This window comes from Mycteria americana, chromosome 15 (assembly GCF_035582795.1).
Source record: "Mycteria americana isolate JAX WOST 10 ecotype Jacksonville Zoo and Gardens chromosome 15, USCA_MyAme_1.0, whole genome shotgun sequence".
Lineage (NCBI taxonomy): Eukaryota > Metazoa > Chordata > Aves > Ciconiiformes > Ciconiidae > Mycteria > Mycteria americana.
Window position 1 is genome coordinate 1333129 of NC_134379.1, and position 26318 is coordinate 1359446.

The 26318-nt window shown below is 37.9% G+C and overlaps 1 protein-coding gene across 2 annotated transcripts in view; it reads right to left on the bottom strand.

Annotated features, from left to right (window-relative positions):
- Positions 1-26318, bottom strand: part of NLK (nemo like kinase) — a 65557-nt gene that overhangs the window by 12637 nt on the left and 26602 nt on the right. For both annotated transcript variants that reach the window (XM_075518186.1, XM_075518185.1), the window contains exons 2-6: positions 18316-18445; positions 16646-16701; positions 6592-6698; positions 4634-4719; positions 3495-3704 (exon numbers count right to left, since the gene is read on the bottom strand). In XM_075518186.1, the coding sequence (XP_075374301.1) occupies positions 3495-3704; positions 4634-4719; positions 6592-6698; positions 16646-16701; positions 18316-18445 (589 nt within the window). The remainder of the gene's footprint in view (positions 1-3494; positions 3705-4633; positions 4720-6591; positions 6699-16645; positions 16702-18315; positions 18446-26318) is intronic.

The window sequence follows — 26318 nt, forward strand, 5'->3', positions numbered from 1 at the left end:
CCTTGAGGTTTTTAGATGTGGAAAATACATAATTGAGAAATAGACACATGGAGCTGATATAATAAAAGATCAATGTATTTGCAAAATAGAAAAAGTAATATAATAAATTATACCAGCGTGTCAGGGCATGTAGACCGCATAAACACCTGTATTTTCAGCCAACTACTTCTGAAGCACACAGCAATGATATGTTAATACAGGTTTATATCGATATATATAGATATGGATATAAATACACACACTTTATTCTAACGGTTACAAGAAAAAACACTGAAAACAATTTTCATAATGATCTCCTGAAAGTTCATGTTTAACATCCCTCAAGATATAAATCCCTTGTCTTAGCCCACTTCCAATACACTCACAGAAGAGTTTTGTTAGGAGGTCTGATTTCATTTATTTAGATGCCTGTCATTAGTCATTAAGTACATTTTTCTGAAGAATTACAAAATCCATTTTGAAATTTCAGTGTAAAAATAGAAAAAAATATTACAAAACACTAATTTTGAATTCAACTGACCTCAGTTGCACGAATGTCAAGTCTTTCGGGTATATACAATGAATCTACACCATGGCGTTATTATTTTAGGTCAGGAGAAGGGCACTTTCAAGCTCCCTTCTCAGCTGCGGCCACCGCCTGCGCTCTGGTTTGCGCCGAGCGCCCCGGAGCACGGGCACGGGGCTCCCTGTAGAGCAGACTGACTGGGGCGTGCGTTTCAGAGAGCGTCTGGAGGTACTTCATCTGCCAGGGGGCTGCAGCCTGTGCAACCAGACCGGGCCCGCTCCAAAGCACACCTCCGCTCTGAACTGGGGAAAACGGGGGTGTCGGGTCCTCAGCACCGACTGCCTGGCTCTGCGGGTCCCCTCCTGCTGCTATGCACTAATGGCTCAAGTAAACACGGCTGAAGTCAGAAATACAAAAACGGGATCCAGCCACGAGCGTACCCGTGGTACGCCGACGTGTGGAACGGCCAGCCTCTCCTCTCCGCGTACACGCGTGCTGACGTGCCGCGGGCTGGCTGCACGACGTGCCCGAAACGCAGCTTTGTGTACGTGCTACAGCGGATGGGAAACGGCTGCGCTAGGCTGGCAGTATCTGCCCGATTCTCCTTTCTTCCTGCCACTCTGATCCTTCCAAATGGATTCTGCTTACTGTCTCAGGCATGTGACTGGTTATCTTTAAGGAGGATTAAATAATAATCAGCAAAATCAGACTAGAGGAACTGGCTAACCTAGGAAGGTGGTTAAAACTCGGACTCTATAACCTGCCTTTTGTAAAAGTGTGCAGACTAGTCTTTACACCAAACAGAGAAAGGCATTTGCTCCCACAGACAGTCGGAAAGTCAGAGATCACCCTTCCTGCACCACAGATGCACTAAAAGATAAAATTAATTGTATTAAATGTTTCTGGACATATAGCTAAAAATAACTTGTATTTGCACCTTTAAAAATGCATTTTAACCAAAAATAGAAAGATGGTATCATACAAAAATGCTAACTATTCTAAATAGTATCAGTAAAAAGCAAAAATAGGAGGTGTTAGGAAATACTGTATTTGACAGTGTTTCTGGTTATCTAAGTCTCAGTACAGATTATCTCATTTCTTACTTTTGTAAGAAATCCCACAAAATCCTTATCAAAAGTTAGCTACTGTCACTTGAGTGAGCAACTCAGATCTATCCATCACTTCCAACGTGACACTATCCAAAGTTTAAAATACCAAAATCACCACTTCCAGCCTGGTATATAATGTAAAGCTTTATTCACTTTCTTCATCGCAGATTTGAGTTAAAAATGCCAGTACAGTTGGTTTTAAAATGATCTCTTCCCTGATTTTTCTACCAGGAGAACTTTTGCCTGCTGATGGCTATCCTGACACCAGAGAGTTTCGCTGTCCTGGTTCACTCCACTGGGGGATGGGGTAACCATTTGTAGCGTACAGTCTACACGAAGGGGCACGGCACAGGCTTGAGGAAAGCCCGTAACATTGGCTAGCCCGAGGCACTTCTGTAGACTCGATCCACCTTTGAATAGCACTGAATTTCTCAGAACATAATTGAAATATATATGGTGATTACTTCTTAAACCATTCTACTGCACAGGGATTATAAAAGATCTAGGAACTCTTACGTAACTTTATACAACTTTTCAATCAAATCAAGTGAACACCACCCAAAAAACCCCACCCCAAAATGCTATTCTAGAGTTATCTGATGAATGTCTTTGCACTTTAAATTTCAAGAAGGATAGCCAAGGCTATTAAAATCACACATACATTTAGCTTCAGTATAGCAAAAGCTCAAAGCCTGGAAAAACAGAAGATCTTAAATATTTTTGAGACTGCAACAGAATAGCTGTCAATTTAACTAGTGCTTCTGATTAACTTACTGCTTTTCTCCTCTGCAGTCTCTTCACGAGGGTAAGAGGGAGGTGTATTTTGGGAGGAGGTCTACTTTGCGATCATACAAGGTATCGGTGCTGTCTAGAATGACTAGCAAGTCCCTCCTTGGGAACACTACTGCAGTGACACGATAGGTACCACTAGGCAGGACAGCATTGAAAAAACATATACACAACACAACAACATTTTAAATATATGAATGTTGAAAACAGCATGCTAATGTGAATGTCTCAAACCCATGAAAATGCTATGTGTATAAATAAACAAAAAAAGTATAGAGTTTGGAATGTCACCTTTAAGAAAAGTTTGGAATGTGTTTTTACTTCTTGGTAATCAACATATGTAACCTCACAATTTTAACGCTATGTAGTTTCTAATCTATAGCTGAATACTAGCAACATTGAAGATAAACATTTTTATGTCAGCACATCTTGTTCCTTCTCTTAGACAGAAGTATAAATGCATCCATCTCTAATATCTTGCTGCAGACATCATTTTCTACCTACTGTAAAAATAGCACTTCAAGATTATTAGAGACATATGTCTATTATATTAGCTTGCTTACTGTTGGAATCATGAAGAAGTATTCTGGTGCATCTCATGTTTTTATACCTAGCCACAGCTATACAACATAAAAAAATATTCAATACCTGCTTACACACTTGACTGTTACTAAAATGAAGCAGTTTGAGCAATACTACTAATTGGCAGTTTAAATGGTTCAAGTGCCAATACTGTATCCCAGTTATATCTTGACAGAAAACTTACTACTTTCTCATATTAGTTGTTACAAAAAGCTTGATGCCGGTTATATCACCTTTACCGTATCTCAATAACATGCTACAGCAGGCTTTGGCACTGCAGCAGATTACAGGGGATTACAAAAAATACACATTTCAAAAGCTAACGTTCATAACCACTACTTTTAATACTGTCTGGAAGCTATCATTTCAGTGTTTCAAAGTAGCTCGGTTTTTTGCCTGTGTGTAAACCAAGCAAAACAAAAGCAAGTTTGAGGTTCAAAATGCATCAGTATAACTGATTCCATGAAATTATGCAGTAGAAAAATTTTTAAAGGGAAATTTAATTATACCTGCTGTATGGGACTCTGTGCCTGAAACAATATTCTTCGCCCAAGTAATTCTGCAAAGATACAGCCTACAGACCAGATGTCAATAGCATTGCTGTAGTGACGGCTGCCCATCAGGATTTCTGGAGCTCGATAATACTGAGTGACAACTTCCTGAGTCATGTGACGAGATTCATCTAATTCTTCCACCCTGGCCAATCCAAAATCACAAATCTAAATTGAGAAGGTAAATAAAAAAATTAAAATAACCAAAACATTTAATGCATTTCAAATAGGTAACCTTCTGGTAACGAAGCAGGAAATTCCAAACCAGCATTTAAATAAATCAGATAATCTGCTGTAACTGCACAAGCAAAGGGAAAGGGGAATAGGAAGAAATTATGCTACTTCATTCCACATCCATTTAAACTTTCTACAATTCTACTTGAAATCACAGTACATTTTTAGTTGGCATTACAATATTTATAATCTAAAAGATTAAAAAACTTTGCACTAAAAAAAAATACATACTGCCAACCTCTGGGTACAGAATATTTCATCCCAAACCAGATTTCATTTGTTCATGATATGCCTCAAAATGTTACACAAAGATTCAGCTTTCACTTTGGCTTTGGGAATTTTTAAAAATTTCTTGAACCAGAAGGGTTAAGAAAACAGACCAAACTTTCACAATTAGAATGCTTAGCAGATCAGTGTAAACAAAACTTAATTTTTTTTATATTTGGCATAGCCATACAACACGCCTAAGCCCTCCAAAATGTCATATGCCTAAGAAGTTAATGGAAGAGTCTTGGGCATTCCGTGTCGCCTTCACTTTGAGCAGCACACCGAACACTAACATTGCAATACCTGAAGAAACTGCCTGCCTTTCGCAGCTGCTGAGGGCACGAGAGATCCCGCGCAAGTCAAACAAAAGAATCACATCTATCTCGCTTTCACAGACTTGGGAGAGGTAGGGGGACAAGGGGGAAAGGAAGACGTTTGATTAATTTATCATTTTTAAAGAACCTGTGAGATTTTTTTCTTTTAAAATTACTTTCAGGAAAAGTATTAATACTAAATGTTTTTGTTTAAAAAAATAACAACTGATTTATAATGAACAGCATATACATATGTACATTTTCAATAAATTTAAGTAGCACCTTAAGAACACAGTTGCTGTTCACAAGTAGGTTCCCTGGTTTAATGTCTCGATGTAAAATGCCAGCAGAATGTAGATATTTCAGACCTGAAATATTAAACGAAATTAAAATAAATACCTTTTTTCCTTTTAAGAGAAGATTAAGGCTGACAACATTTTCCTGGAAGGTCTTGTAGCTCCTGATCAGCAAAGACTTTGCCATTGGCTCATTTTTTATATGATTCTAACTTCCAGTCTCTAGTATACACTCAGTCACTCAATGATAGGATAAAACTTTTGGAGTATACAAACTAGACAGAACAAGTGATTTAAGTAGTCTTTGTTTTTAAAAAAAGAAAAAAAACCACAAACCAAAACCCCATCATCTCCCTGGTTATGACACGGGTACTCTGCTAATCACAACACTGGAATAGTGACATATACCCCTTACTGCTCTGTTTCCCAGTAACAATTTTAACTTCTGCAGCGCTAAAATTTGACTTAACAATTTCCTAGGTAACAGCTGCACTTCAGAAATAAACTCAGATTAAACCCAAGCTAATTTGCATATTAATTCCCCCCCCCAACCTCATAAGCCAGCAGCAGATAATGTAAAACAAGGCTAAGAGGATACAGGCCCAAATTATGGTAAAGCCTAGGCCCTCTTCTTAACTTTATTAGTGCAAAAATTCAAAGCTGGAGCACCTGAACTTAGGGCATCTGATCACAGCCGCTGGGGATGTCTCTAACATTTAGGTGGTTAGGAAAGAAAGATAACCTGTGCTTCCTGAGGGCTTTTGCTCTCCCTGAAGCTATAGTTCTGGTCTTTTTAAGAAAATGAAAGTAATGCAGAAAGCACCTCACTGAAAAGTACAGTGGAAGAAAGTATACCAACATGATGTTGTTTATGCACATGAGCTACAGTAGTAGACAAAGCATGGAAAATGGAAAAATGGCCATAATTCAAGTAGGGTCAGATAGACCAAAAATAAAGAATAGCATTAACCTGGGGAACACTAAGCTCTCAGGTCAAACGCCTGGGCAAATGGAATGAGAATTCAAGTCACCCTTGAACAAACTTTACCTGACAGTTTTGCGTTGCCATTTGGACAGAAATTAGAATTTTGAGTGTTCCCCCAGCCATCAAACTCGGTAACCACAGAGGCACAAATGCCTTTTGTCCTGTAGGAATACAAATCTTTTCTCTAGCACCACAGGTACCTGGAATAGCCCATACTAATTCTGATTTAGATTTCTAATTTAGATTTCCTTGCTCTGCTCTTTGTGAATATGATCTACTATTTATTTACTACCAGACAGAATTGACTGTTTACTTTCAGCTTATTCCAGTGAAAATACTCAAATAAAGCCAATGGAAAAGCAACTGGACTAACACTGATCAGATGTTCAAAAGACAAGCATAATGATCTCATTTATTGGATAAAAGTTTCCAAATGGACTAAAAAAAATAAATCAAGTTTAAAATTACTATTATGGTAAATTGTTTTAGCTAAAAATCAAACTTTAACAGACTGTTCCGTAACAATTTAAACCAGACTGTCCTCCAGTCTAAATATACGTAACCATACCTCCTCAAGTGGGTACAGTTACATATATTTATCAATTTGGCTCCGTCTAGGTGTCCTTTCTGTACCTTGGTTCAAAAAGCATTGGGACTGTTAAAACACACCCACCCGCCTTAAGACTCTCCCAGGCCATTGAAAAAGCCTTTGCAGCTGAAGCGTAAGTCTTGCCATCTTTACCCATGACTATGATGAAGGCAGCAGGGCTGCCATATTCTTATAACTAGAATAATTAATGCTTGCTATTCTTTCATAATATGAAATAAAAAGAACAAGTTTCCATGGGAAACTTATTCAAGATGAGGATGTCTTGAGAATAAACATTAAGAAACACAAAAATAATTAAAAAATACTACTACTACATAATTTTCATTAAATTTAAAAGAAGAAAAATTACCTCTTAAAATCTGGTAAAGAAAAACTTTGACATGATCCGAGCTGAGTGGCTGAGGAGAGACGATAATCTTATGGAGGTCACTCTGCATCAATTCAGTGACAACATATCTTCAATTTATTAGTTAAGGCAAAAGCAGAAAGTCCAGCACATAATCTCTTGAAACATTTACTCTAACTCCTAGGAATTTGAGCTCTTACAGGTCAGAGCTATCGAGTAAAAAAGAATAAAGCTTCTTCAGAGGTCAAGTCTCCAGACTCTTACAAGAATGAAAATAAAAAACGGGTTGTGAAAGAAAAGAGGTTACTCAATAAAGTAGCGTTTGCATTAAGGTAGTTGTTACAAAATTATTCCAAAGTCAAATTACAACTCAGAAATCAAAATAAAATTTTAATATAACTCATGGCATCTTGAAACCTTTACATTTTTCCTTAAGATTAGTAAGCCACAAATTACAAACAACTGAAGTAGCATCTTCATAGCGGACATACATCAACACGGTTTAACCAGCAAACTGGCAAGTGGAAGCCTGTGGAAGTGGGTTATCAAACGCACCCTGCAGGTTGCTACATGGTCAGTAATGCAGCCTCTTCAAAATACATACGCTTCCCTAAATCTACCCAGCACCCACTATTTTACCTTCTCAAGCATCATACACACATGCATACAAATCCCAGTCATAAAACCTCTTCTGAGTTATAACAGGAGAAAAAAAAAAAAAACAAACCCAAACTTCTATCTGGAGAAAAAGTAAAAAGCCAAACAGAAACCACTATTTCACGTACTCATAGACATGCAGACCTCAGCAGTAGTCATGCTCGCTGATAATTTACACAAATACTTGAAGATACAAAGAGTTGTATATGCTGTGGCTTATACTAAGGTAAGCTGTGGATTAAGAAGGGTATTGTGTTTATTCCGGAAGCACTAAAAATACTAGAAATATAATGTTTCAAAAAGGGAGAAATATGGAAGACACAAGCAGCATATCTCAACCCACAAAATCGATATCACAGTGTCAGTTTCCTGGATATGTTACAGTAGTAAAGCACACGCAAGAATCATTACAATAAATACTCGGGACACTACAGACATACGCTGCCTATGAGTTGTACCGAGCAGTTAGCGACAGCCAGCTTTTACTGCGGCCGGCGATGACGAGCCTGTTGCGCTGCAGAGCGGCTGCCTCGGCTGTACCGCGCTCCATTCTCAAACGCCGCTGGTAAATTAAGTGGTGATTTTGGAGCTGTGGGTCAGAACAGCGCTTAAAGCAAAACCACAGCACCTCAACTTTCAAGAAGGATTGAACTTGCAATACTGCGAATTTTCAACTTTTACAACAAAAAAGCTTGATAATTAAGAAATATTACTGCTTTGAAAGCTGCCTTCAGCAGTCATATTTGAAACAAGAATCTCTGGTATTATTACATTTGTGGCTGAAGAAGGTAAAACACGGTAGCCATATGTTAACTGAACTTCTACTTTACAGCAAGGTATCAAATGTCTCACGGAGAGCCCTGCATCAGGCATTAAGCGTTACGAGTCACACCCAGCCCTGCAACGTTCAAAACAGACAAAAAGGCGGCAGAGAGGTGCTGCACACCGCCAAGGTCACGCAAAAGATCAAGGAGAGAGGTAGGAATAAAACCGCATCTCCTGGGCCCCAATCTAGCGTCTCCCTTGGCGTACCAGGTTCGTTCGCAGTTCACGGTAAAGCGGTAGTCAGCTCTCAGCCTTCCAAAACCACCAACTGATCAGCTGTAAGAACGGGCAACAGCTCAGCTGCCCTCCTGCGAGTGGGTGCTCCCCGAGTCTGGAGCGCGGGCAGCTGCGCCCTCCGCTCTGCAGGGAGACCCGGCGTTTGCTGCGCGTGAGAAGTTGCACGCTTCAGCTGTACCTGGCCTCCGGATCTGCCGCGCACAAGCTCCGGTAACTTCATGAACTCGGCGACCTCGTGGCGGTATTTTTACGAGTGTGCCGTCCTGGCCTTTCCTCTGAAAGCAAAGCTAACTAGGTCAGCGTCGAGGGGTTTGATTTGTTTTGTTTTTAAATCTCACCATTATCCCATAGGAGCCTATCGGTTGGTTCAATGCTCTTTATAACCAGCTCTGCTACATATCAGGTCTGAAATCTAATAGCAAACCCTGACTTCAGTTGAGATAAATATCTCTCAGTAACACAGTAAGCAAGTCAGCTTTCAGCAGAAACTTCTACTTGTTCTTACCATTACCACCAATTAATTGGCAAAGGTCAAGTTGCGCTTCTAACAATCTAGAGAAAACTTACATTTTCTTTCATCTCTACCTAATCACTGTTCTCCTTCCATCTGTTGCTCTGCAAACCCTACCCGGCCAAATCCCTATCAGCCAAATTGTTCATCTGCCAGCAGCACACCACACGAAAATTAATTTTATGAATTAAATATTGCCAACTTTTTGACCAAAAAAAACCCAAATTAAAATTGCACTCATAAAGAATTCATAAAGAAAAAACCCAACCCTGCAGCACCATAATTTCTAGTCCTCTAATTTTTCTCTTCCTGTTGCAAAGGCCCTCTTAAATATTTATACCAGCCTTTTAAAATTTGGTTTTTACCTTATGGCTGCAACAAACCTTTACATTTCATTTTTAATGTAAAATATTAAAAAAATCCAAAAGCATTACTCTGCACTTTATTATGATAAGATTTTTGTTTTGCTACACCACAAATCCTCCTAAATCTCAATCCCGAGCATAATGTCTCCCAGATGTCTCAACTAGTTGCCATGCCAACTAAAGCAGCTTAAATTAAATGAGGGCCTGAAATGGCACCTGCACCACTCCAGGTCTGTCGCGCATTAAATAAAGCTCTCTTGACAGGGGCTCAGAGGTGCCATTAACTTGAACAGCAGCTATCTGATTATTGTCTCCAGATAATTTAATGAGGGTCTCTAAACAAGAGCGAAAGCAGCGCTTGCTTGATGTTCCTGCCTTTTACAAATGTGGCAGCTTCTTAAACAGCTGGTACCCAAGTGGGTCAATGACTTTACTCCGGCCAGTACTGTAAATGTTTAGCAAAAACAAACTACAAAAATCCTATGGGATTTCAATCAGCTATTCAAACAGGTACCTGCAGTTTTCTTTTTCAAGTCGAACCATAAAATATGCTGGCTATGAGGTGGTCACTGGAGCTGTAATATGCAGCTAAGCTGAACATTACTACCAGATAAAAATTGCTACTGACAGCAGTAATTAGTTAAGTAGCTGTATAAAATTAGAACTACAAATGTACCAATTTGCTTCAGAATAATTATCAAGGCAAATGCACAGCACAAAAGAACTTCACTTACTCTGTTGACTGGGAGACCTGCTGAGTTGGTAAATTTTACAAAGTGACAGGCAAATTTTAAAAAGGAATAAAGTACATTCTGTGATGTGGCATTCTCATAATGACTTGGATCCTTCTTTATTAGGTCTCTGCGTACCTCAAAACTCAATTCTATAGACTGTTCTTCTGGGAAGAGGCCAGCATTCTGTGAACAAGTTCTGGGGCAGGTGGATTAGCTGGATGCTAACAGTGGAGTGGAGGTGTCTATCTGCATGACACTTTAAGAAACATGCTTTTTTTAATACAAAACAAAATTCTTTCTTATATATTTCAGGATTTCCTATAAAATGGGGACAAGGGGTTTTCTGCTATTTTAGTATATTTAGTTATACTTGTCTTTACATTAGGATCATATCAAGCTTAGTTTCTGATGCCACCTCTGTTCTCTTCTAACTCTCTGCAGACTTTATAGCTTCCTAGTAGAAATATTTCTATAACATCCTCATTTTGTATCGATACCCAAAACATCAAAAAAAAGACCCGGTCCATCTAAAAAGAGTGCAACTCCTATTAAAAAAAATTTAATGGATCTAATGCTTGTCTAAATTAATTTTTTGTGTTTAAAATTTGCTGACTTTTCCTTTATAGGTAAAATTACTGACATAAGTATATTTGCCATCAAGTCACCTCTAATTACGCCATGTAGAAATGGCGATCTATGGCATGTGTCAAAGACCACAGATAAGCAATAGCAGCAGCCTTGTGGAGGGACACGGTTTTGGAGTTGGGGAAAAAAAGACAGTGTTTCATAGCAGGAAGAAAATACTGAAACTCCCTCTGAATCTTACTTCTGTGTAAGGTAAGGGCTTCAAAGCCTTTGATGACTTCCTAATACAGCAAAAATTCAGCCTTCCAACTTAATGGAGCTGGGGTACTAGGAGAGAGAAGCGCTTAGGTGAAGCAGCAGCTCCCACCTCTCCACTCCTGCTCGGTTTCAAAACTACCAGGAGCTGGAGTCCCCCAAAGCACCCACCATGTCATCAATCAGCTCGGAGTTAACGGCATTGGTATTCATCACCTGCAGTTTAGTAGCACCATATTCTGTATTATGTTCAATAAAATCACTGATTTTCATATCTAAATAATTGTATCTATGTATTTGTAAAACAAAGCTTGAATGCTGCGGAAGCTCTGTTTTGGGAAAGACAAACACATCTGGCATATCACACCTGCACGACTGTGTAGAGGCTTGTTGTGACACAGTTTCTTGGCTGTATACTGTGGTTAGCAAGGGTAAGATATGCAGGTTCTCTGGTGTCAGTAAAAAACACGTGTCTGAAATGGAACGGTGAGCCATTCCCCAGAGGTACGGCAGGACGCAGTCTGCAGAATACAAAAATAAACTCCACTACTTCAGCATTAGTTTCAAAATTTCACTTGCTTATTTAATTATTTGGTCTTGAGGTTACTTGAATTTGATATTCAAATGGGAAATGCATTTGTGCTACAAAGCACTTCTTGCAGATCACTGTTCTGATATTTTACAGTGCTTATGGACAGATGCAGTAAAATTATCAAATAGTTCCCTGAGTAGAAAAAACCAAAACAGTGCAAGGGGGAATGTGGATTAATCAGCAGTAGATCTGTGGATAAATTACTAACTACTATTGATAATTTATTCTACAAATAGCTTTTAAAACAGATTAAAAAAAAAAAAAGCAACACCAAACATCAAACACGCAGTGTGAAGAGTTCCTAGTCAAAGTTAACATTTTAAAACCTTCTCTCATAATGTCATTTCAGGTTGTTCAAAAATCAAGTCATAATCCTTACATCAGGAATTAAGATAATTTATTGAGTACATATGAAAGGTTTAAAATTAAAAAGACAAAGGGGAAGATTTCAGTCTATTTTTACTGAATCATTGACAGCCAGGCACATACTGCCAGCAGATTCTACTTGAAAGATCACTGCTAACCATACATGATATTCAACTTTAAAACCTCCCTGGTATTTTCCCATGTGTACACAAGCTTCTCAATAGAAATAATTTCATATCAATGCATACTAGGGAAAACATTTTCAGTTCCAGGCAATATTATTCAACTAGATTTTGCAAATACTGGAATAAAGGTATTGCAACTTTACTGCTGAATAAAGCAAAATTTTAACCCAAGGCAAAAGAGCCCGGTGTTACAGAGAGAGCAGAGCCATTTTGGTAGAGAGTTCATTCAAGCAGACATCTAGGACTCTCTCTCATACAGTCTACTGGCTTGACACCACCACCACCATGCTTTCATCACCTGCAGAAAGTACATCAAGCTGTTCTGTTCTCATGAATATCTAGTGAGAATCTAAGTCGCAATTCTGCCTGACCCGACAATATAAACTGCTGTGTTACCAGCTGCAAATCAGCGACCCGTAGCCTTCTACGGAGGATACTAATCCTCTTAATCCTTGAGGTCCCTGTGCAATTTGTTTGCCTGTTGGCCCAGAGGAACTCGCCGCAATGACATTTCAGAAGGGTACTTCAACGAGGAAACCCTTTCTAAGGATAGTGTGAAGGAGCAGGAAGCCTGAGCATACGCTACTGGTACCCCAACAGTGCTGTCGTTGTCCCTTTTACTGGCTGGAGGAACCAGATCTTACCTTGTCCCTATCTACCCTCCTCCACCCTACATATATGAGGGATTTACTCCCTAATCTGTCAGAAAACAGCTCTTTCACCTTTTAATAAGATCAATGGGAAGGAACTGCTGCACACCTTTGCTTTTACTAGTATTAGAATCTTTCCAAGTCAGTATAAAAGGACTGACAAAAGTGATGTCTTTTCAGCTGCTTCTAATATTCCATTTAATGGAAGAAGTTTTCAAAAAGTTACTATAGAAACTTAGGATAGTTCTTAAAAGAGAACATCTGTGTAACTCCAGTTGGAGAATTCACTATTACAATCAATTGCAGAAGATTTTGTAATTGGAAAAGAGAGCACTACAAATCATAGAATCGTTTAGGTTGGAAAAGGTCTGTAAGATCAAGTCCAACCATAAACCTAACACTGCCAGATCAGTTCAATCAAGAATTAACAGATATGTTAATTGTAATGAAACATTTTTTAGACACTCTAGCAAAATCTGTGAGTCACTATTTACCTTTGTAACTGATAGGCTTTAAAGCTAGGTCAGTCCACCGAGGAACACAGGCATATGACAGAACCAAAGCATCATCCAAGCTCGTGAATCAGGGATTATACTTCTGTTCCACCAAGGTAAATTGATGATTGCAGGGATAAGCCTTGAACTTCAGCTTAATGATGAACTTAATGACGAACATATAAAACCTAAAATTCACTAACAACCTCTTTTTCATTTATTTTCTCAAGACAGAGACCCAGAATACTATATGCTCCATTATCTATTCATTTTTGCACCAGGTGATATTGGCAAAAAATATCAATACCTGTATAAGATATTAAATGCTCACAAAGATTTTCAATCTAAAACCTCATTATACATTCAAATTCTATCTCAATCTAAGAGTTTGCAAAGAATTTGCATTCTAAAACAAAAATCTCACTAGATTAAAATTCCTTTATTCATCACCAGTTTCCTAAGAAATCTTTTAATCTATCATAAAAATTTTAAGTCAGTTTTATGACTTCTCTTTACAAAATATACTTTGCAATTCTTGCTAGTACCTACAAGACATAGAATAATTGAAACTAACTCTACCAGTTCATTTGCAACACATCATTCATATCACGTTAGTCATTCTTTTACTATTTTTTTTTTCTTTCCCCAAAAAGGGCACGACAACTCCTTAGAAAAAGTAAAGGAAATCAAGCGGTACCAACTCAATCCCTTTACACTTTTATCACTGTTCAATATACCTTATTGTAAAAATGGAACGTCACTATGATATCTTTGGGAGCTATACTAGTGGATCAACAAAGGAAGTTTTTACAACTACATCCCCCAAATATGGGATATAGTTACCTGATCTTCTTAAAATGAATCTGAAATAAGTTCTTCTTATACTACAGTAAGCAGAAGCACAGGCATTTAAAAATGTGCATATAAATTGAAACACCTATTCATTCATTCTTCTAATGAATTTAAGGGTCATAAGTGCCACTTACTGCAATTATTTCAACAGAAAGGAAAAAGAAGACTACAAAGCAAATAGTCTTCTATTACCAATATTAGAGTCAAGAAATTCAAACAAATTAAAAAAAAAGATAGCCCTATAAAATACTCGTCAGAATGACTTAAAATCAGTTAACTGTGAAGGAAACTAACATTTCTGGTTTTATATACAAAACTTGGCAGTAGCTAAGCTCACAAAAATAAGCTTATCCCATTTAAATATTCTTGATTGTACAATTACACGGAAGGAGTAATCCTTAACCTAGATCTGATTTATAACTCATATGACTTGTTATACAATGAGGGCACTGAACTAGAGCAAATAACCAAACTCCAGTTTTTGAAGACTACTCATATGCTGTTCACATGAAAGAAATATCAAAGCAAAATTTAAGAGCTTTATCTAACATTCATACGAAAAAGCCCTAGTATCATATAGCAGTGTTCAGCCAATCAGTAAATCATGCTGTACTTTGGTTAAAATCACCAAGTTTAAAATACACCTACTTTCTTCACCAATCAATTCAAGGTATTATAAATAGATCAAGCCATATTTCACAAAGTTCAGTTTATCTAAAAATAAAGAATGACAATTTTCCACCCATTAATTGTCTTGTAAAGTGGGTCATACAAAAAACCAGCTAAAACCTATCAGTAATTAAAAAATAACCTTCCAAAGTCTAACCATATGAGTAAGCTGGTGCCCTCAAACCTCAAGCAGCTCCACTGAAGACTGACACCAACATTAACAAAGCTACTTGGAGAACAAGCAGAACACATGATGTGCACATCTGGGGGACAGGGAAGTTTTTTTTAAACCTAACTATTACTATGCATCCAGGTAACAGAAAAAGCTCTCAGGTCCCGATTACGATTGTATGAAAGCCATACAATTTCAGAAAATAAACCCAAATCCTCAATGAGAACACTTTATATATGTTCCTGAATGTATATGCATACATTTTTAGATGAAAATTGATTGGCAGCTTACTTAAGCTTATAACAGACATTTCATTATGCCCTGCCTGATTTACAAAGAGAGTTTTGGTAACAATTTTGGGTTTGGGAGGAAGTTTTTATTTGCACAATTTGGTTGCGAATTACAAACTTGAAAGGCAATGCAACCAAAGCTGTTAAAGGAGCAGCAGTACAGTGAGGTGACACATAAGTGAATATGCTACGATTCAAGTGTTTGCTTTCAACAATTCAGCACTGAGTTTCGTTTTCAGTGCTTGCTTTTGGGGTTTTCCATAGAAAACACAGAAGTCTATTAGCTGACCTCAGCTGTATGGCAGATCCCTGTACCGAAATGCTAATTTGATAATGGAAATGCCAATGTGTTAGGATATTTGATTATCTGCTCTCTAAAATATGACTTTTACTGAAGTCTGCAAAGGATATTTTGTTACTACCAGCATGTTGTAAAAATATCTGAACAGTTCATAAAACTCTGCAAATAATCTTAAAACTGTTACGGGCAGGAGTCTGTTTTTCCTACACACATAAAAATTAACATATAAACAAATAATCTCAGTGCTAATTATCAAGTTCATTTTTTATTAGCTAAAAATGTCTCAAAAATTGAATCTTAGCATGTTAAATTTTTAAAATAACATAAAGAAGAGAACAGACAGTGGGATTAATCTAGGCAGACAATCTTTATTATGATTCCTGGTCTGTAGCTAGTAAAACCTCTGAAGAGAACAGAATTACCCCTATGTAAAATAATTTTTTGTTCTAAATCTCACAATATTTCTAGATACTTTCTGTACCATGAAAATCTGTACTTAACTTGTTGCATTACAGTAACTTCTAGCATTTTAAAAACTAGAGTAAGTACTAAAACAACCTGCTTTGAGTCACAGAACCTCTTTCCCAACTAGAGTCAGTAAGAGCCAGGTCAATGCCTGACTTTTCAGTATTTAAGAATGCAGAAATTCTCAACCCCAAAAATAGAAGATAACCCAAAAAAGGTTTGAAAAAGGAAAAACACAAAACAAAACATGACATTCTCACGTCAAGTTATATACTAAAATTCCATTTTATAATACAGTTACCCATAGACAGCATGTACTTCGCATCAGTGACACATTAAACAGCACATATATTTGTGTGAAATCTGTTTTCTTGATCAAGATAGAGGCTGAACAAGAAAAGCCACAACCCAACTAGTCTGCTGAGACATTCCTGAAAAGTCATGGTTTCAAAGCGTGTGACAGTAGCACTCTGAAAACACCAGAAAGTATTTTAAGGTACTAATAACTGAGAGGAAGTTAATTACTGGATATAGTTTAAAAAAAAAATATTTTGGGGGAATCACCATTAGTAGCAGCAGTATCTGTTGGTAAATACCACCAAAATGCCCTGCATTTACTAGCTCTTATATATTCAGAGCTTCAGGTCAATCCTGCACCATTTCACCTCCAATGTTAACAATAGCTAAGAGTTCTTGATCGTATAGATTCACTTCTTTAAATAAAACTGTTTAGATACAGGCTCAAGGTTTGTGGAGTTCTATTTCACAGATATTAACAACTACTTGCAGTTTCTAAGCTAATGAAAATGACACCTACCTCAATTAAGATGCTCTATTTTATATTTAGGATACATTTCTTCAAAATAGTCAATGTGTGGAGGCTGGAGTATGTCGAGGGCAGAGAGTACCTAGGAAACACCACACAAGATCAAGACCTATCTCAGTCAAACAAAAACAAATCCCTTTCAAAAAGACAGTCAGACTGCACCTTTCATATAGAGCTTCGCTTTATTCTATCCCACACAGACAGACCAATATTCTATCTCACTAGATACGTGAATTTAATAGCCCACCAAGTCAGATATTCTGTACATTCAGGGTCTCTCTCTCTTTTTTTTTTCCCTAATTCAAGACACTTTTTCCAGCTGCTCAACTACTAGCTTAAAAGCATAAGTTTATCTACCGAATAAAAATTGGTTTATTTCAAAAATAAATATAACCGTAAAATATTTGAAAGAAGTCATTCTAGCAGAGAAATGAAAAGGCAAAAGATATTACACTTTGTTCTGCCTTTCATCTTTAAGAGTTCTATGATATACTGCTTCCACATGGGAATTACAAAAAACAAAGTTGTTCACATTCTGAATCAGAAGCTCAGCTCCCTGTGCAAAGCAAAAAGGTAGAAAACCAGCAGCACAGAATTCAAATTCCCTCACAGGAAAAAACCACTACCTTGGTGTAGTCTTTTAGATCCTGTCCTAGGAATATCTATGACATTTAGGTGAAGCACAGAAACTTCAGTGGTTATCAGGCTCAACTTCTGACTGCTTACAGAGATGCTTTATTTAATTTTATAGTCCTCAGTAAAATCTTCTCCATAATGAAGACCCTGGTGAGGAGCAGTTTAAGATACCAGTTCAAAAGAAATCTTGTCCCCGAATCCATCTCCCAAGGATTGGTGATAGTGGTGGTGGTGGGACTCTGCAATCTGGTACAAGCTTGCAAGGCAGTCCACCTCTTTTGCGTCCCACTAACACCGCTTATCTGAATTCAGTGCTTAACCACAAATAAAAACTTTTTTGGAATATGATACCCTCAGATAAAAAAAAAGATAAACTTTAAAACAGGAGGAAAGGCAATGAAATAAGGTTCTGAAACAGACACCCACTTCCTGATCCCATTCCACTAGGAGAAGATAGTCCTCCCAAGATACTCGTGACTGCTCATCAGCGGGAGAGGTTACCACATCCACAGCTGCACTTGTGGAACAGCTTCTGTAAGTACTTTTTTATTGACTTCAGACACAACCATATGGGTCAATTCAGATAATTTTTAAAAATGTTTTGACTTAACCTAGCTGATTTTACCTAAAGCAGATTTGGGAGTGCTTGCACAACCACGCTGCTACTGAGAACTGAGAGAGCAATAAACTCCAACAAAGGGGAGAGAAAGATGGAGTAAGAAATAGTTTAGAAGCGAAAGCATCTCCAGCTGGCATAGCTTTGTGCAGATTGACATTTATCTAAAGCCTAAAATAAGATTAGGTGGAAGTGTATTGCCTATTTGCAAACATTTTGAAAGGGAAATTATGAATATCCTTAGATTCTTGATAATTTCATTTTTCTAGTGTTTGCAACAGTAATATCTGAGTTTCCAGGAAATCTGATAACCATAAAATTAGAGAGCTTTTAAAGCATTTTAGATATTCTATAACTTAAAAGAAAAAATACTTCTGTTATAGATAGCTCCATTTTACAATTAGGCTTTATCAAAGACTTCAAAATTACTTTGAATTTACTTACATTGTCATGCTTAAAAAAACACAACATCTTCAACTCCCGGAAGACCCTTTTACAAGAGACCAAATTTTGGAAGACGTTGGGCATCTTTTTGAGTGCAACTCTCTTTCCATCTCGTGGATCTGTTACTGACCTACAGAATAAAAGATTTAGAACATCACATACTACTGTTAGACAATTTTTCTAAATCAGAAAAGAATATTTTAGAATTCTTATCACTCTCAACTTAGACGGTGAGTCAAAACAATGTGAAGACACTTCTAGGGAGAAAAGTATTAAGCAAAGGGCGTTATGTACTGTACTATAGACTCTGTATTAAATGTAGTGTGATCATTCTTTGATTAGAGTACATATACACATACCCAGTCAAGCTTGGTAGCTGTGAAGTGGCTGGACACATGTACATCAGTGCGTATACTGCCTGCCACTGGCAGACGCTGTAGGTCAAAGTTAGATCAACACTTTGAGCAGAGGAGCAGACGTGATGATAAACATCTCCTTCACCTCCCAAAAAAGACCTTATTACGAGTAAAACATTTTCTCAGTCACACAGATTTGATTTTGTCAGGTCTACTGCTTTCTTCTTCCTCTCCTAAGAGGGCAAAAAATGTAATAATCCCATTCTGGCAGAAGACTGGCAAGTGCAAGACTATTACCTGACCTATCACTAAAGCACTTTACACCTGGAGAAGCAACTACCTATGTTTCCACAAATGTAAAACAGGTATGATACCTGTCTTTCTCCCATAGAGCTTATGGGATGCGAGTATAGTAGTTCAGAAATTATAAGGTGCTTTGCACATGGCAAGTATTTTAATTTAAAGTAATTAGATTCTGAAAATAGAATTTTATAATGAGAACCCTAAAACTAGAGCAAGGAGATTATGGTGCCTCAATTCCCAATCACGGTTTTTAAGGTGAGCCTTCTCAAACCTCACTACAAAACAGGGTTTCTAGATCTTCAGTTGTTAGGAAACCTTCATTTTTTTCCTGCATATTTTTATTGGGAGGACCAAAATAACTTTCTTCTCCGTGCAATGCCATAACCACATAAGAATCTACATCCAGCCATGTACCCTGATGACTATATTTGTCCTTAAGAAGCTGCTGGCTTTTCTATCTATCATGCGACTCTCCTACAGACGACACGGAAGGCGTCTTCTTTTGTCTCAGGTCCATGTTGGTTTAAGTATCTAAATAAAAATTAGAATGGGGTAATCAAATATCTGCCTTATCTCCAAGTACCACATCTGACTTCAAAACACAAAACAATTCAATCAATCCAAAAAGTCAGAAGTAGCCACTGATACTAGTGGTTGGGAGTCAAAGGAGAACTATCCCAACACACTTGGCTAGAACACTTGTTAATAGCCACTGCATATTTACATTTTAAATAAGGGATGGAGGGAGACTTGGGAAAGTTGACACCAGACTATTTCTATGCTGGGAAACACAGAGCTGAAAAGAATCTGAAAAGGTCTTGTAATTCACAATATGTTTCCTATTTTCTCCAGGACCTTTGCCTCTTGCCTCTAGCCTAAATTGGAAAGAAAGGGAATGAAAACTGGAAGAACTACAGAAAATCCACTGTTAATGGAACTCGGCACTCACCATGGGCCAGACTGAAATATCGTCCCTCACACTGTATAGTAACTTCATTCACAGATGAGGGTTAACCTCAATGAGTCTATTTGCAAAACAAGGTACTATTCATCATGAGTAGGGGACATTTCAGGCTGGCCCGTAGCTTTGGGATTATAGCAGAGGCAGATTCTGAATGACACGCGGCAGGGCCAGTACCAGGCAGTGGCTCACAAATTCATATAAATTTGATCCCAGCATGAGCTGAGAGCTCCCATTGCTCACAAGGTCAAGCACCACTGATCAGCTAATTAGTGGTATTCTTCTCTCGTTATGAGACAGCATTTCTGGTCCCCGCCAAGTTTTTACCAGCTTAAAAAAAAAAAAAAAAAAAGCAAGCCACCAAACCTCTAACCTGTAAAAGAAAACTTAAAAGCTGCTGATTCCTGGGAATTAAATAGATATATTTTTGCTACAAAAACAAAGTTGTAAAATTTTATTCATAAAAATCCTCACTGATTACACTGCAGATGCTACTGAATTACTAATTTTTCCCTTTGGAGTTTTGACACTATTGCTGACCACTGCACACCCCCCCCCAAAACACTGCTATCAAGAGGATATTCACAGCTACGACCGCAACGATGATACACTAAAGTATCACACGGATGCAAGACCTGAGACCTTTGACACATGAGATATCCTCACAAATGACCGTAATATCCAGGCAGACCACAAGCACCTTCCTCAGCTGTGTTATATTCAACAGTACAGTTAAAACAATAGTTAAATAGCTATCTTGGCTATGAAAAATATTTGATTTAAAACCTTCAAAATTTATTTTATTCTATATTATAGCATATGTAGAGCACACTCGACAATTCTTTTTGAATAAGGTGAAGAAAATGAAATACGTGGGTTTGTTTCATCATTTTTCCTTAGAAACATATCTAAAAAACGTAACTACAACAAAAGAATTTTCTTTAGACACAATTGCTATTTTACACTGTAAACAAATTAATTCTCTAAAATTGCTTCAATTTCTTTAAGACAGAATAAGACAATGCTTAAGATCCAGAGAGCTTATTTGAGAGAGTTCACATCTACTTCTACCATTTCTATTATCTGTAATAAATTAGTGCAGCAAACATATATAACTTTCTCTAAAGAAAGACTAAAAAGTCTTCACTGATCACGTCCAGTAGTTGTACAACACAGAAAGCGCGTAAAGCAAAGAACAACGGCAAGTGGTCTGTAGGTTTACTTCGCTGAAGAAATTAGCTGCAGCTTCACAGATTTAATACATTTTTTGTTTGCTTTTTGCCTCAAATTCCATAAGCTTAACAGAACCTGAAACGGGCAGACCTGAAACAATCACAAGTCACAAACAACCACGTTTTGCAGACAGACAGGTAAGCAAGTAATGCAACCTTCCACCGTGGATACAACTCTGTCACCTGAACCTTGGGCATCACCTGGACTGTTTACGGCAAGAGGAAGTCAATGTCCATAAAACCCGTTGCAGAGAGCTTGTGGCTTTGTTAAACTCTCTTCCCCTTGTTCTGGAGATTGTAAGCTTTACAAGCTTACAAGCTTTTTAAGCTCCTAGTTGTATATTTAGGCTGTAACTATAGCAATCGCTTCTGAATTTGAGTACTATCACAACAGAAAGACACCGTTCTGATTAGCCATAGAAGAATAACCCATTTTGTGAATGTTAACAAGCAAAGAACTCAACATATCAGAATCAGCTTTGAAATTTTAGCTATTTTTGACATATTAAAATTTCATAAACAGGTCAGATGTGCAACACAATTCCCATATCTACGTGAAAGAGATACAAGAAATTGAAAAAGTGCTTGAACAACTTGCAATTAATCAATCAATAAAAACAGCATTATTAAAAAAAGAGCAAGAATAGTTTGGCTTTGGTTTTGGGCTTCAAGACTAATAAGAACCAAAAGACCATAACAAAACCTGTTGAGGAAAATTCTACACTGCTGGATTGACAAAGCACGTATTAGAGTCCTCTCTGCTCTTTGGGCGTTTCCTTATTATTAATGTCCTGCAGGCTTTTTAGACCAAATGCACCATGGATTTGAGCGCACGGAGATAACAAGCAGGCCCGCTACGACTACGCACGCAGCGGATTTTTAGCTGTGTTCAGGTCTCTCTCTTGCAGCAGCACCAACAAGACGACACTGAATTTAAGGCAGGCGACAGAGCTGCTTCTGAAATTCAACCTATGGGGAGGCAGGATGAAACCGATCTGCTGGAAGAGGAATAAATACCGAAACAAGTTTCCACTTGCTTGCTTGTTCATTTCTAATTGAGCAAGGGGGAATCATCAGTTTGGTACTTGAGGATTTGGATACTGGTTCTCCTCCCCCATGACAACCACCTCAGGGGCTGCACGCGTTAGCAGCAGCCGCACAGCTTTGGGAACCTACACTCAAGACCTTTTGGAGTTATTTTTAATAGCCACCTTTTAACCATATTTCTGTTTAGACACTTCCTATCTGCCTTTTTCCAAATCTTATAAGCATAAATATTATTCCAGCAATTGACAAGAAAAATGCAGTAATATATGCTATGAGATGGGCTGTAATACACAGGGTTTCAAAGTTTGCATTGTGTCTTGTTAATGTTTTAAGGTAAAACTCACAAAGTAGCATTTCTTGTTATTATTCATGCAAAGACCAGTCATGCTTGTAGCTGGTAACAATATAACTCTAATGAATGTGAATGGAAGTGCAGTAATTTCACGCCATGTTGAGTTTGTTCTCTCTTAACTCAGGGTAGCAGCTGCTTTGGTTCAGCACAAACAGTACCAGAGAACAGAGATAAGTGCTGAAGCCTGTTACAGAGGAATGCTTTTATTTCCCTGGCGCTGAAAGGCTTGCTGGGCTGAGCTCTTCTGGTTCTGCAACACGCGGGTTATCCCATCTGTATTAGCTAATGAATCTCAGGCTGCACAGATAACGAACGGCTCTGAAGGCAGCTTCCGCCATCTCCCGTGCAAATGGCCCTGTTCAAAACGTCTCTTTGTCGTAATGGCCAGTTACTTGTCAAACTAAACTTCACATAAATTATTTAAATATCATGTACAGTGTGCTTTTAATGCATATACTAAACAAACACCTGAGTTTTACAGTAACATATCTATTTGCAGTCCTAATAAAATGAAATTTGAAGTAAAAACTGCTAACATCTTCATTTTATTAGTCTAAAAATCAAACTATTAAAAACTATAACCTACACTCACGTATACTCTTCAGATAGTGCCATACCGCCACACAAAATTACCCAAAGACCTCAAAAGGTGTCCTTTTAATTGAATTCTAGATTAAAATAGTCACCCCCAATTCTAATAAAATATTAATATAGAATAACAAAATTCAGTTTTAGAATAGTAACCTGAAACATTTTTAGGCAAAGCCTGAAATTCAATACATTGTTTTAAAAGAACGGAAGTACTCCTCTCACACTGTCTGAAATTATGGAAATGTTAAAACACAGAATAGCATTACATATAAAGCTACTTGCATTCGCTGATTTTCAATTACACTGCCTCTCTAGTTGTGCCCGTGACTATTTTTAAAGCAAGCAGCCTGACCTCATCACCTAAATCAAATGGCATCTACATGTTGAAACAACAGCCAAATGCACACCTTCGACTTCGCCCAGCTGCCTATGAGCTGTGTTACCAGCAGCAATGGTGGTGATGTGGGTCGAGACTGTGAAAGTAATATATTCAAAGTTAAAAATCTGAATCCGAGACACTAATTGAGAGAAAGTCACCTCTGGAGTTCCAATAGACAAATGAAAAGCAGAAAGTTTGAAGCAGAGGTCGTTGTAAAAAGATACCTAAGATAGGATTTCTGATGGATTTGAAAGACTGACTTCCTTCAGCTGTACTGCCACAAAATTATGCTAGTTGCATACAAACACAAAAATCCAACAGTCAGCTTATACAAAAACTAGTTCAGATCGAAAATAAATTTTAGGACGTGAATGTTGACCATCTACAGTTGAGCAAGTTTATATCTGCTCTGCAGAAAGTCATGAGGCAGTTTATAGTTGCCTAAATTAAAGTTCTTATAAATCAATGTTAATTACACATGAACAGTAATACAAACTGCAAAACTACTTTTTTTTTGCCTATTGGTATTAAGCCTGTACTTTGTCTAACCTCCTTCTTAATCCCTTTATTAAAAAAAAAAAAATTATCTTAGAAAGATTACACGGATATGAAAGTAACTGCTGAATGCCTGAAAATCCTTTCAACCTCTACCCCCAAAAATATGAAATGGATATCCATCTTTTTCTCTCTGACTGAAGGTATATACTTAAAACTTTTGAGTACTGATTCCCAAGCCTCTTCTGTGGCTGAGCCTCACTTGAAAAACTGACAGCGCTTTGTACCTCAGAGTACCACAGCCCTCTAGTTCAGTATCCACAATGAGACTTACCTAGGAATACTAAACTCTCTTAAGTCAGAACATAATCAGGCAACTGATACCAGCAAACATCGGCGTCCTTTTAATTCTTACGCTTCTCCCATGGATGTAGCTGTCGTGCAGCCTCGTTAGTGAGAGTGAAAATGGTTGGTCTTTAATCAAATACTATTGATTACCAATTTATATCGATAGCTACCACAGCTTTATCAATGCTCATTTTTACTAGCTGCGGGACCCATTTTAATAAACAAAAAGAGCTACATGTATTGCAGAACTGTTAAACTTCCTCACAGCTGTGTAAGCAAGGCCTGGTGTGTCTGCTCTCTCTGTTTGTTCAAATGCTCCCATATAGCAAAAATCAGTTTAGGCGAATAGTCTTTTCCTGGTGCTCCTGTTGTAGTCTCTGATAAAGGAATGAGTTAAACGGGCTTGCTGTGGCATATGCATTTAAGGCCAGTTTCTTTTTTCTTTTAAATAACCCACTTCTACAAACAAGTAATGACCACCTGCAATATCCAGCTCAAAAGCAATTCCTCTACTCTCTCCCCCATAGCTGCAACAATTTCACACTGCTCCGCACCCCCTTGCCTTACCTTGTGAGCTTTATACCACTCACTAGCAATTTCACTTCAAGGGGCAGCACAAAACTAACAATCAAAGTTACGACGATCAGAAATGTCAGGACTGTATTCCAAAGAAGAACAGGAAAAGGAAAGAAAGAAAGAAAAAAGCCTGACTCAAAAATTGGTATTTACAGCATCCAATAAAGATGCTGAAAAGGTTGCTTTGTGTTTGTGTACAGTACCTACTTTGATACCAGTAAAATAATTATTAATAGCAATACGCTATCAGGTCACATATCCCCAAGAGAAACTAGAAAAGCACGAAAATCTCCTAGGAGCTAATTGAGAGAACAACTAGAAAGGCAGCTTTACTTACTGCTGTTCTCAGAAGAACACATTTCAATTCCCTCCTCTGCTTTGTTAGGATATTACACCCTAGGTGAATCTAGCAGTAAAGTGAACAGCAGGCAGGGAATCTATCCATCACTCAGCACAGTCAACGGGGTGCTCTTTCAAGCTACTACTGAAGCCTGCAAAGGTTTCACTTATTAGGCATCAACTGTAGCTGGCGATAAAGAGATGAGAGGCCAAGATTTAAACCAAAAATAACTTAGCAAAAAATTATATATAGGTATGGGGCAAAAAATAAGTTAATAAATAACTTGGAAGGGGGAAAAATATCCAGGAATATCTAGGTTGGCTTTAATCATGCCTCTAAGAATTATGTGATTCCAGATGTTTCTGTGAGAACACCCAATCGTTTAGGATTCTTTATTTTACTGTATAACCCACTGCAAAAAGCTACTTTTAATACTCGTAAACCAAGTCACATGTTTGGCTTTCACAGCAACTACAAGTCTTTCAGTACAATTAACTTGCGCTCACACTGTCGTCTCACAAACGGAGTTCGTTACCTGGTGTGCAACGCCCAATCTGCACAACCTAGCACCCGGTCTTGCACAAAACTTGACATAAACTGACACCTCGGCCCTGTGTGCGTACTGGGTGTCGCACACCGGGTAACGAACTCCGTTTGTGAGACAGCAGCCCCAGCAGTCTGGTTACTCAGAGGAGCGGGCTGCCTGGCTCTGGGTCAATACCACCAGCGCCACAGCCTCCTCTTGCCTGTGGCGTGTTAACAGCGCCCAGTTGCCTCCCCTTGTCCCTCACGCTTCACCTACGTAATAATGGTGGAATTAAGTTGTAAAAATTATCAAACAATACACTTTGTAAAATTCAAAAAAGTTGATTGGAAGATGCTCTCCCTGTTACCTTACCAGGTTTTTAGTACTTAAGAGGAATGTAAGAAAGTAAAGAACTCATGTATATTAATTTCCACTTAAACTAACTGACTTCATGATTCAGCCACTTAAAAAATGGTGACCAACTGCAACAACTATTT